Genomic DNA, 13,370 nt, shown 5'->3' with positions numbered 1-13,370 from the left:
GTATCGATTGAGGTGAAAAGGAAATACTATTCCACCTCAATGCTTTAACGGTTGCATCTCATCATCAGCTCAGAAAAGCAAGCAAAGTAGAGTGGTCACCTGGACTCTCGGTCATCTCCTCGATTTTCATCCTCCTCATCGCTCCCGCTGTACTCGTACTCCGTCTCCTCTGTGAGGGAAATGTCAAAGCAACTGATCAGTGAAGGGACCTGTGTCTCACCAACCTAGGAGAACTTCACACAGCAGACCGTCTTCGGCTGGCTAGCTCACCTTTCTCTCCCCTCTTCTTGCGCGTGCGGTCGATGTGGTCTTTCAGCTGAATTCGGACCTGGCGCTCGGTGGGTTGGTCCCGGATGAAGGTGTGTTTGAGGAGTTGCTCTGTCGAAGGGCGACTCTGATAGGTCTTCACCAGGCAGCCTTCGATGAAGTCAATGAATTTCTTGGACCTGGGAGGAAGGGGGAGGTTAGGGGAGTGTCTGTGGCGGTCCGAGGAGGACAAATTGAAATCCCAAGATCAGTTTCTTTACACACAGCTAAACTGAGACGTATAATCTCCAGCGTGTCCTGAATCTACCCTGGCTCTCCTTCTGGGTCCCCCGAAACACCTCACCAGGAGGAGTCCTGGAGGTATCTCAGCGGACTTCTCCCTACATGGAGGAGAGCGTGGAGCCACTTTACTACTCAGATCCAACAAATGTCTCACACACCCTGCAGTGGAAAACTACTATCGGCAGCTTGTGTGTGCGACCTTGTCCATGACAAAGACTGAGAATCAAAATGAAAAGGTCCTAAATCTGTGAGCCAAATACTTCTCCAACACCGGTTTTGTAATTATCGAACAGATGTTACAGAGAAGCAAGAGAAAAGGCGGTAGCTTCTACAAAATGAGCTAAAACTGACACTAAAAAACATGCCTGATCTACAGCGCGAGGCATGTATCAGTGCTGACAGAATCCTTTAATTAAACAGTGATCTTACACAAACACCACTGTTGTTTCAAGCAGGATGCTGAGGTCATTGTTTGTGCTTAAAGGGTGGTCTGACGCCTCCATTCTTGCATCATCCGCTGACTGACAGTTGTTATTGTGGGGAGTGGATGCCTGTGACGGGTGGTTGGAAAGCAGCAGGAGAGGAAAAAGACAAGGTAGGAGGAGGAAAGCATTTCTGGAATGGTTTTCAGATGGACAGACAGCAGTGTTCTTGTTGGGACGGAGCAAAAACTTGGATTACTGTCCAGATATGTGTCAAAATTCACATCTCGAATCGAGACAATACTGAGAAGCACTCGACTTGTCAGGTTGAAGCTTCTATTTTCTCTTCATTTTAGATCATTCGCTGACATTACTTGTTCATGCCGTTTTAAAACCCAGTCACTTTATTTTATAATATTTACTTATAGACCCACTTACAGTCAACGTCATTGACAAACGTCGTTCCAGTGAAAGTTTGTTAAAAAAGTGTGTGGTCAGTTGCCAGAACCTGTGTGCTGTATGCTATCACAGGTTCTACTGAAGCCTGGTGGGATTCACTGATGCTCTACAGGTCTGGCATCCTTTTTTCAGCAGTCATCGCTAATGCCATTACTGTGGTGCGCTAATTATTAGCATACCAAAATAAATACTGCACAGACTTGGTAAAACACTGGTTAGATTCAAATCAAATTCAAATAAAACAAAATCCAAGTTTTAACAATTGTATTAGATCGGGCCAAAAAAGTGGAACTGAAAATGGAACTTGAACCTAGTTTACAGAGGTGAAAGTAGGTGCTTGTAAAAGCGACGCTAGCTTGGCGACATAATCTAGTCGGCCGAAAAATGGACATAGCAACACATATTCATCATGAAAGTTGATTTATTTTAGTGAGTCTATCGTTTTACAATGACAGGTTTCTGCCAGCGCTGAATGTAGCTGGACACGAGCAGAAGCTAGGAGCCATAGTTGCGTAGTAATGATTCCTTGAAGACCGAACAACATCTAAAGTTGATTCATTTTTCCCATTGTCAACACAGTCAGAATTTATTAGCCAACAGACCGACATATAAACGTGGAGAGGGAAGCCTCCTCACTCCAGCTCACACTGGACAAGAGAAAGATCCGAGAATCTAGTCGGACTTGTTGCTTAGAGATACAGATGATAGCTTTAAGCACATGATCGAACGCAAGTTCTATCTTAATCATCGCACAACAGGGAAGCAAATAAAGGCCTCCCCGTGAGCAAAAGAACTGACAACAAAAGTGCTGCTGTTTGACATCAGGTTCATAAAAAGGTTATTTATAGAGTGCTAGATAACTCACCACTTTTTGGATTTCAGCTTGGGTGGAGGGTTCCGGGGAATTAGGAAGAGCGCTCTCATGGGGTGCATGTCGCACAGAGCTGCAGGAAAAGAAACATTTCATTAAATGGATTTATTATTTATTAGCGCTCGGTGACCAAAGCTGGCTCCATTCTGTTGGACGGTATATGATATGTTTATGGGCGTTAGAAAGAGACCTCCTCAAACATGGACCAGCTGCTGTTATCCAATCTTTCCTGCTGCCTCGGGCTCATTGTTGCACTGAATGCAGGAGATAGTGAGTCACTGGGTTCCCAGCGTAGGTAGGCAGCTAAACTTGACTGGTTAGCTTCAGAGTTGCACGGTAAATAAGCGTTCAGAACTCAGCTCTTAGGGACAGAGGCAGCGTGACACAAACAGGAGAGTGGAAAATTCATTCTCACCATGAAAAGACCTGTTAAATACAGACGGTTGCGTGACAGAGAAGTGAGTGATGACTCTTGAACGAGAGAGGCTTTTGGATTTCTAGGAAACAACAGTTCATTTATATGATAATGCGGGTGCTAAAAAAAGTCACAATCGTCCGCACATTTCTTTCAATTCTCTCCACATTATTCACCAAAGACTTCTGAGGTGTATAATTATTTATAATTCATACTTGGGGTGTCTTGTTACAGCTTTACTTGTATAAAAAATGAAGCAATAACATTAGTTTGCTTCATCACTTCCAGGCCTCAGAGGGACCAGGCTGCTCTTCAGCTCAGTAATGTGAGACACTGGAAATCCTAGTGCAGATGAAGTTGAGTCTGGTCCGCCGTAACTTAAAGTGTCACCAACATCAACCAATACATAAGACAGAAAGAAGAAATACTGGGTTTCCATTCCGACTGCACAAACCCATATAGTTTCATAAAATACATTGCAATTCCGACGAGGTTCTAATGTGTGGGTTGCCTTCCAGTGAGGCCACATTTTGTGAAAATCTGGCCTAACACACATGACATAGAGAGAGAATCAAGAATGGCAATAAACTGCCCTAGTGTTGAGTGTTTTAAGAGTAAATCTATTTATAGTTTTAAGTATTTCAGTAAGGCACTTTCATATCGCGTTCACTCTGCAGACAGTCTGTGTGAGATGAGGATGAAGGCTAGCGGGGAGGTTGTGCAATTCAGGACAAATAGATGAAGAAACTCAACATTGTATCAGACTGAACTGGTTTTGTCACAAACTCCTGCATGTATGAGCACGTGAAACACTCATAAACAAAGTCCTCCAACTGTGGGATCTGCCACCTAAAAATCATGTACTCGCACGCAGAGCAGTTTTGTCTTCAAAAGTGTGATTCTAGCTGGTGAGGTAACAACCGTTTTGCTTCTGTTCAATATGCAGTCGAAAATGTAGCCCAAATTCTGTGATACATTTTACAGAAAACCTCTATCAGACAGTGATTTGTCTGTGGGTGAGACCAGAGAGATCTGTTCGCTCAGCCTCCGCAGGCCAACTGCCAGCTCACGACTCCACTACCTTGATTACCATGAGTCAGACGTCCATCTGAGGACACAGACTGAAGCTGCAAATGCAAGATGGACTCATTCATGAGGGTTTCGGAGGATTTGGAATACAAGCAAAGGCTTGTAGGCAACGGTCGACTGATGAAACGGCCACTTACGCGGGGCTCCCTCGGCCATCTCGATGGCGGTGATTCCTAATGACCAGATATCGCTCTGTGAGGACAGAATAGTCACCAGTTAGCAACACAGTTCCACCATCGAGGAACATTTTTACATTTGACATTTCTGTCACATTACAATTATTATAATTTGATATTATTGGATCACTGAATGTTAAACAAAAACATGTTACAATGTACAATGGAAAAAAGGTAAAATAACTATTTAAAAATAGTATTTACAGAAAAATAAGTAATAAGTAATATAAATAACTAAGTAATAACTAAATAACTAATAACTAAATAAGTAATAACTATTTGGCTTTATATATAAAAACCTATTGTAATATTATAACTATGAATAATATTCCTTCATACAGTCTGTTGCTAAATAAAAAACAATACTTTAACAGTCAAACTAATATTTGAACATAAAAGGAATATACACAAAAACAGAAAATATGGGGAAAAAATGTGTGAAAAAATACACACTAAAAATAAATGTTCTTTTTGATAATGGCAGGAACAAATAATGTAATAGTTCAAAAAATTTGGGGCAAAAATTATATTGAAATTTGTCAACAACAAAATTGAGATGACATTTTTAAATACATCAATAAAAATATTCTGTATGCAACTAATCAAACAAAGCATCGCGCCACATCTGTGTGTCTGTGTTTATTCCTACCCTGTAGTCATAGGTGGAGTCTGGGTTTTCATCGCAGGCGATAACTTCTGGCGCCATCCAGTACGGAGTCCCGATGAAGGTGTTTCTTCGGCCCACGGTTCTGTCCAACTGGGCGCTCACCCCAAAATCAACTGAGAGTTCATTAAAAACCACCAGTGAGGCAAGGATCTGTTTGCTTTCAGAGGTCATTCCTCACATACCGAGCTTGACTTCAGCATTCTCTGTGAGCAGAACATTCTGGCCCTTGATGTCCCGGTGGATGACTTTATGGGCATGGAGGTGAGAAAGGCCCTGCACACAGACAGAGGTCAAATGGGTCAAAAGGGGCCGAGTATCAAATATTTGTTTTGACATTTGGAACAGCAGTTTATTTCACCCGTAAGATCTCCCTGCAGATGTAAGCGATCCAGTCTTCCTTCAGGGAGCTGCCCTTTGTGTTCTTCACCAGGTCAGTCACCGACCCCGCCCCGCAGAACTCCATCACAAGCTGCCCAAAAATAAACAAACATCATAAGCCCGGACACAGAGCACTCCAGATATCTGTGTTGAAATCTGTGCTCAAGCTCTGCTGGTGCAGAGAGATTCAGGACCACACTAGCTTCAGCTACTCAGGCAGCGACTGCTGAAGCACAGAGAAGGTTGAGGGCTCAATTATAACATCCAACTGTGACGTATGCTTGGCTGCATTAAAAAACACATTGATTTTAGAGGTTATAACTCATTTTTTGAGAGTGATGAAGTGATAAAACAAACTATTTAATCAATATTGCAATTGGATTTATTAATCATTTGTCATTTTATTACATTACTTTTGAAAAAAAAAAAACTTAAAGTTTGAATTATTATAATTATTTTAAAGATAAATTATCCCAGGATTTAATTTTAGCATAACCACTTGGTGTTTGAACTTCATGAGCACAGATGTTGCTAACAACATGTAGCATCAGTGGTCCAGATCTGTCCATCCTGGCGTTATTTTCTCTGAGACACTCATTGAAACAGCAGCTTACTGGCATGTGCTACACACTGTCCTCAGACAGGGGGCGGGTCACTCCTCAGTGATTGACAGGTCTTAGTTGCTTCTATGAAAGCCCTAGGCAAACTGTACAGTCACACTAGTGTAAGAGTGGCAGCCAATATAGTGAACCCGACTAAAGTTGCATTAGAAACTTTACCCTGAAACAAATATAAACAAATACAGAGCATCTACTCTCGAGGTCATGTGACAGGTTTTGTTCACTTTAACTCCGCGATATGGTACAAACCAAGACATTTGTGAAGCAATTTTTGTCACTTAAAAGTTATTGAAATGGAACAAAACTGTTCCATATCCATTTAATTTGAGCTTTTTAATGGTTTTGTCAAAAGAAATAAACAATATATATACATATATATTTCAATGAAATACAAACATATACACTATAATAGTAGCTTGTGTCATACTGTGGGTGGCTGTGACGAGAAAGTGACCTTTGTTTCATGACCGCTCCCATGATAACTGAACTTTTTTCATCTTGAGAAGTTTTTTTTTCCAGGTCACCTCAGCACCGTGTGCTCACAGCGTCACTTGAAGGAGGCCTCACCCAAAGCTGGTCGTCATGTCCCGGTGGACTCTTCTTCACAAAGGCACCGTAGTACGTGGCGATGTTTCGGTGGTGGCTGTACTTCTTCAACATGTTGATCTCGGCTTTGATTTCCTCCTCTTCCTCCTCCGTCACGTCCATCACCTTGATGGCAGCCAGCTGGCCGGTCTTCACGTGACGGCCCTGAGAAGGAAGTGATGGAAGAAGCAACTTAGCCTTTACTGTACAGTAGAGCAGCTCAGGCTCCACTTTCCTAATAATCCACCGCATCTTTCTTTATGAGCCCTCCTAACATTCGTGTTAAACACCAAACAAATGCGACCTGAGATGCTGCTGAATCCACTGGTGCTCATGGTTATGTAACAAACACTGCTTCCATTGTGCAATAAAAAGCTTCATCACTCTCAATAATGGCTGCCCATTTAAAAAGAAGGCACGTGGAGAAATCATTTCAGTGCGTTCTAGACATGTGAAGAGCTTGGAGAGAAAAGCAATTCAAGTCAAGATGGAAATATATTACACTGAAGAACACAAACATGCTGCTTATTCGTGCCCCTTTCCTCTCACCTTGTACACTTGTCCGTACGTCCCATTGCCGACGACCTCCACCAGCTCAAAGATACCAGCTGGATCCTGAAGACGAAAAAGAGGAGTTTCATGAGTTTCTGCTCCTTCGCAGCTAAACATTCTCATAACATAAACAGCTCAGGGCGGAAGTGCTCCACAAAAAGATTGGATTAAATGAAGACAAAACAGTGGGAACAGTCAAGTTGCTGTTCCAGATGCTGCATTGTTCTTTTCTGACGCACTACAATGGAGAGATTCTGAATTAAGACTTCTGTTTGAAATGTGGCCGCATGGTGGATTTGAGGAAAACATTATATATCAGCTTAAAATGATTGTTTAAAAAGTGAAGTGGTGCCATCCAGCTATTGAGATATTTGTATTTACCATCACCCGAGAAGACTCGGTCAAATCTCCACCATGCATGCATGCATGCACAACAAAGTAAAAGCATGTGGTCACCTTTCAAAATAAAATCAACACATATTCACAAGTAAAACAAATATCCAGGGGGGTCACTATTGGGGCCAGTAACAGGTCACTGATTTTTTTAAAAGTCTGACCTGCTAATTCTCACTTTTGCTGACACCTTTATTTTTTAAACTGACAGGCTTCACCTCAAGTGCTATTATTAGTTCACTCATTAAAGTACATTTAAAAAATAAAAATTAGTCTGGCAACAACTTCCCAACAGTTTCATTAGTCGACTAGTCATGACATCATCATTCTCTTAGCACAATTTGAGGGGAGAAATGTCTGAGGCCCAAAACGTTGAAAGTATTTCACAATAGAGACATCAAAGGACACATCAAAGGACACACAACACATTTTGAGCAATAAAATTCAAATATAATTTCAATCTTCAAAGCTACAATTGGCCATCTGGGTGTCTTTGTTAACCCCCCCCCACACACTATTCTGACTAGTCAAGTAATCGTCAAGGTAGTCAGTGACTAGACGCTTATCAAAAGAATCGTTAGTTGCTGGCCTAGTAAAAACAAACTGCAGCTACGATAATGTGTCCTGAGTTTTGGCTTTGTTGTAGCACAAGAAGAAAAATAAAATCGCGCAGTGTGTTTCAGTGACGTGTACCTCTCAGTACAGTACGTTTTTTGTGGTAAATAGCAGGATTTCCTTTCCCCACACAGGCGACTACTTTCCTCACCTACGCATCCAGCCAAGCAAAACGAGCGCTGGCTTTCACTTCTCTTAAGAGTCGCCATGTTTGTTATACAGCAGGAGCAGGACGGGGCTTCTTCAACATCTGTTACAGATGAACCACTACACCCTATACTTTCTCCCATTTTCTTCAAAGCAATGAAGACCCAACATGGCGAGTCGTGTGAAAGAAGTATACATACAAATCATACCAATTTGACTTGCCACCCACAGACAGCCGCCCACTAGCGTTAGCAGGTAGACTCCAGGCTAGCAACTTGACATTGATTTTCAATTAGTGATACAAAGACGGGTGACAGCATAAAGGCGGCCTTTTTTAATTTGTCTTTACATATCAGAGACCACAACAAGAACTGTGCCCCCCTGAGAGATTGTGGGGGTGATCGGACGCAGATACACTTCCAGGCGTTTCAATACGGCTTAAAGACGATGAGTGGGTGTCAAGGCTGCTGCCGCTTTAGGTTTAGAATGTACAGCAGCAAGACCCGTCCTGCTTTCATCTGTTTCCAATGACAGGGTTTCTGCATTCAGCGAGGCAGGGAGACATTCCTTTGAGATAGGGGAACGTTTACGAGAGGAAAAACTAGAAATGACCACACAAGGATTGCAGAGCGACACAAAGGGTAGAATGACAAAAGCAGACGGACTGAAGCTTCCGAACGAAGGAGAGAGACGGTGAGGAAAGCAGTAACGAAAAAAATAGAGTGGGCGGCAAAGCAGAGGCGGTCAAGTTACCCACATACAGTGAAGAGAGAGTGGGATGAGAGGCATGAAGCGATAGAAGGGGAGGGGGTACAGTTATGTTCAAGGAGTAGTGCCACCAGCACAATACCAAACAAACTGTGGGCCGGGATTGCAGAGATACTGCAGGCCATGAAGGCAGCAAACTGCTGATGGAAAATCTGCAGGGAGAAATCAGGGAAATGATCACTCCGATCAATCTTGCAGCTGTGACACGCAAATGTGAAAACTCAATTATTCCAGGGGGCTCCAGAGAGCTCCATTAGTTCTTCATGGAAAGTCCTTCTGGTGTTGAAAGAAAAGTGTCAGCAGACCCGTATTCCCACATCGACACCTTCCGAATTCCAGAAGCAGGTCTTATTCAAAATGTATGGTGAGCACTTCAGCTTTAAAAATATACATTAGAGTCTGCAGCCAGACTCTGAGACAGCTGCAAATGCTCTGCTGCTATAATAAACTCATTGAACATGCTGAAATGAATTGTCTTCAAGGAGCCCATTTATGTTGTTTGCAGAGTGGCCTGAGAGGGATGATTTTAGTGTCTATGTTCAGCTTTTAGGACTCGCTGTAAACGCAGTTAGCTATGACTCGGAAGGTTCATCCAAGGAAGGGATCCAGGAACCTAAACCGAGCCCAGGCTTCACTCAATGATGGATGCATGTCCACACCAGACTTGAGATGTTTTCTCGTCAGGTACCTCAGGATCTTCTTCCATTTGGAAAGACACGTATCACCTGAATGTACTGTATAAGCGCCCATTTATGTGCCGAAGTGTCTGCTTATGTCCAAGATCTTGTTCTTGCTCTCACTACCCAGGGTTCTCCTGTGCCGTGTTGGGAGCACTAGGGAGAACCCACCTGCCCAAAAATGCCCAGCACAGCAGAGTAGTAAAGCAGTAAATTAGCAGTGAATGAAGAGCTGTGTCTTTTGCCTCAGCACTCCATTTAGTGTCCTCATGGATGGAGACACCACACTGATACCATTTGTTAGAGTCCTTCATCCTGCATTTGAAATTCCTCAGGCTGTGATGGAAAAAAGGCACAAATCCACCCAGAAAACCTTAAAAGAATCTTGTGCTTCCAGCTGAAAATGTACATGAGAGTAACGACCAAACCGCATGCCAATAGTAAATGTAGATGAAGCAGGTAGAGATATAAGAGTCTTGAAATTGTTTAACAAGAAAGGAAGGAACATCTCAATGCCTCTATGGAAGACATTCAGAGAGACAACAGGCATAATTGCGTGGGCTAAATATTGCCAAAGATGAGGAAGTGAGGCGCTCCAAACCACAAAATAGACTGGTAAGACACGCAAGGCTTTAGCTGTCACATGTGCTGCCAACTTCAAGTATAATGAGGACCAGTAGCAAGCAGTAAAGCAGACCATGCTGCCGCTCCCCATCACAGCGTTGAACTTCCCCACTCCGAACTGACGGTCAAGAACCAGCAACAGCAGGTACCACCTCTCAAATACAATGCTCCAACAGGAAGTAGGCCGTTTCCTGTTCACTCCAGGAGGAAGTATCCCAAAATGTCAATACTGAATATTTGCAGATGTCAGCAGAATTTGTTCCACTCATTAAACATCATAAAGGAAGTGATGAAAACTGAATAAAGAGACACTGCTCTTGAAGTCCTTCGGTTGCAGTGAAAACTGTGCAGGGAATATCCATAGAGCCAAGACCCTCTGTGATGGAGGACATCACCACTGGAGTGCAGTGACAGGCTCTTAGCATCGCCACAAACCTGATCACAGTCTGTACACAGTCACTGAAACATCATGGAAGCCCCTCTTCTTTCAGAAGAAATCAAGCCGGTTGGTGGAGGGACATAGTGAACTTCTGAAGATGAATATTAACAGTGTCTTGAGTCCTAGTCCAATCCTATCTTATCAGAAACCCGTCCATTTTCCTATTCTTACCATATGTTGGGTTTGTGGGATCACCTCAACAGTCAGTTCAGCACTTCAATGTAGACGTGCAGAACTATGAGCCTCTCCTCAGTAGCCACGGAGACATACCTCTTTCTATCACAATCCAAAAACTCATGACCAACAGCGAAAGAAAAACAGCTGTTCAACTAAGCTAAAAAAAATAACCTGCTGAGAGCTAGCATGAAAAGAAACAGCGAAAATGAGAATCCAGCACATTCATGAGGTTTGCTGGGACAATACAGCTGAAACTACTTTGAAAAGATTTTGGTCAGTTTATAAGTTTGTCATGTCCACATAGCTTAGGCGTGTCCCATCTGCCACTGGCAGTCTGTGAAGACGATACGCGCCCAACAACTGAGACACGGATTGGTAAATCAGTGAGTGGATTTAAGCAAATTCAAGAGCCGAGAAGGGGAAGAGAATCCCAGCCTCTAGTAACAAGAGAGATACAGTAGTTTTTAATTTTACCAGGTTTGCACCCAGCCGCACTGTTACTATCTCTTGGACTTTATACTAAGAGGTGATGAGTAATTATTAATAATAACGTCAACAAAGGCAGGTGAGAAGACAAAAACGGAGAGTCATTATTTGAGTTTCCTTTAAAAAAAAAATATGGCAAATATTTATATATAATCAGCTCTTAAAACCTTATTCAAAGTATCAAATAGTTTTGCTTTAATAATCTATACATAATATGAAACAATTATGTATATTATAACTATTTTGATGGTTGACTAGTCACCGACTACCTTAACAAATAGTCGCCACATGACTTGTACAGGATGACAAACTCAGCAACTGACTGTAGTGATGTAAACACTTGTATAGTGTTAGATGTTGTTTGAAGACCTTATATTTGAAGGGTTGTTGAGCAAATGCTGCATCTCACTTGACGTGTCCATTGTCTGAGCCTCAACAAAGTCACCGTTTTTTCAGATTGGGCTAAGAGAGTGATGATGTCACAACTGGCCGACTAATAAACCCCTTCAATCGGCATGTAATTTAACTGCAACTGATAACTTTTGTGATTTGTTATTCTATTTTCGCATACAGTTTATCATCACTACAGTGTTCTGTTTTTGAGTGTACAATTGGGAATCTGTTTCTCTGGTGACAGGTAAGTCTTCTGGCACTGAAGAGGACATTTGTGTTGTGAACATCATTGCAACATCTGACAGAATAGAGGGAATTTCAAGTCACAATTTGCAATGGAAACGCCCCACTAGTCCTTGAAGTCTCCACCCAGATGGAAGGCTTCAAAGGAGCTAGACAAGATCTTTCAGATTCACTCTCATTCATGACGAGAAGCTGCGGCTCTGCTCCAAGTATCTCGTGGAGGATTGCGCTCCTTGTGGCCCTGTGGAGGTTGGGCAAGAACCCAAGTCGCTCAGTACACAGTACTTTGAGGGTACGGTTCTGTTATCAGAAAAACTGCCTCAGATTTAGGGGACATGACAAAGAAACAATGCCATAAAAGACGTCCTCGTAGGCAGGAGAGTCGAGCCAGAACACTTGGGCCTTCAGCAGGATTGGACCAACAAATCCTGGCCATGAAGACAGCAACAGGATGTGGGACAGGGAGCAATCGAGGCAAAGGCAGATCCGACTTACAGCAAAGTAGCCAGACACAACTCCAGGTGTACGGAGAGCAATTCTCATTCTCATGACTGACACCTGTTTATGTCACGACTGCCATGGCTGATCGTGTTGTTGATCTACACAACAAACATTGACACGGATATACACGTGTATATGAGAGAGATTAGCGACTCACCCGGAGGGCAGCGAGGTCGATGTCGTCCAGGCTTCGTGTGGGGGCGTTTTCAGACATAGCTGTCGAAAGTTAGCTCACAAGTTAGCTGACGAGAGAAGCCGCGAACTGGAGTCAGTGCAACGCAACAACAATAACAAAAAAATACACCGAAAACCAGTCCAGTCTAGTTGTTGTGGCTGTGTTTGGGTCGATGGTTCCGAACCCTCCCAGGCGCCTGGCTAGTAGCTGGCCGTCACCGAGGAATAAGAAGCAAGTTATATCACTCTGAACTTGGAATACACGCTATAAATACGCCGCTCGCTGTCCATGGGTTCTGGTCCAGAGCTGGCAGCTTGTCAGTGGACTGCAGCTCCGGTGTCGTCGGACACCTCACTGCGTTCATTTTGACTCAGGTCTCGGCTGCTGCTGCCCACCGAGCGAAGCATGTCGCAGTCACAAAAAAAACCCTGCGAGGGTGCAAGAAACGTCTATTCGACAAGAGCGCAGCGTCTGATATGATGGCGTCTGGGTCCGTCCGCACCGAACCAGAACCGCCTGTCAGATGAAAAATCACGGATGACAGCGACACGTCAAGGCGCGAGCGGAACTTGGGAGGATGGGTTCGACCGTCCTGGTTTCCAGGGCGAGCTCGAGATAGTCGGGAGGAAGCAGTGGTGGTGGTTTAAATAAAAGTCTCCGCGATAAACTTTCCTCCTTCCATTTTGTGTTGACAGTCGCCTTCCGGGAAAACACGAGCACCGCGAGCTCTCCCGACGCCGTGATACTTCGGAACTGCGGCCCCTGATATCGACACTCGGAACACGTCGTTGGTCTCCGGTTATAGTCCCGAGCTCCAGCGGTGAAATATGTGCAGCGAAAACTTGTTATCTCGCCATGTTTTGCCCCTCTGGTCCTCCCTCCCACTCGGATTCTGGCTCAGTCTTGCGGGTTCTGCGCACGAACACTCCTCAAGTGTTTTCTCCAACTA

The 13,370-nt window shown here is 43.5% G+C and overlaps 1 protein-coding gene across 5 annotated transcripts in view; it reads right to left on the bottom strand.

Annotated features, from left to right (window-relative positions):
* The window catches only part of mink1 (misshapen-like kinase 1), a 26,995-nt gene extending 13,625 nt beyond the window's left edge, over positions 1-13,370 (bottom strand). For all 5 annotated transcript variants that reach the window (XM_053847900.1, XM_053847901.1, XM_053847902.1 and 2 more), the window contains exons 1-10: positions 12,404-13,370; positions 6,781-6,846; positions 6,214-6,396; positions 5,007-5,117; positions 4,831-4,921; positions 4,631-4,761; positions 3,943-3,997; positions 2,296-2,374; positions 271-446; positions 100-169 (exon numbers count right to left, since the gene is read on the bottom strand). In XM_053847900.1, the coding sequence (XP_053703875.1) occupies positions 100-169; positions 271-446; positions 2,296-2,374; positions 3,943-3,997; positions 4,631-4,761; positions 4,831-4,921; positions 5,007-5,117; positions 6,214-6,396; positions 6,781-6,846; positions 12,404-12,460 (1,019 nt within the window). In that variant the 5' untranslated portion in view covers positions 12,461-13,370. The remainder of the gene's footprint in view (positions 1-99; positions 170-270; positions 447-2,295; positions 2,375-3,942; positions 3,998-4,630; positions 4,762-4,830; positions 4,922-5,006; positions 5,118-6,213; positions 6,397-6,780; positions 6,847-12,403) is intronic.

This window comes from Synchiropus splendidus, chromosome 17 (assembly GCF_027744825.2).
Source record: "Synchiropus splendidus isolate RoL2022-P1 chromosome 17, RoL_Sspl_1.0, whole genome shotgun sequence".
Taxonomy (NCBI): domain Eukaryota; kingdom Metazoa; phylum Chordata; class Actinopteri; order Syngnathiformes; family Callionymidae; genus Synchiropus; species Synchiropus splendidus.
The sequence above is the reverse complement of the archived record's forward strand: the minus strand, read 5'-3'. Positions and strand labels throughout refer to the sequence as shown.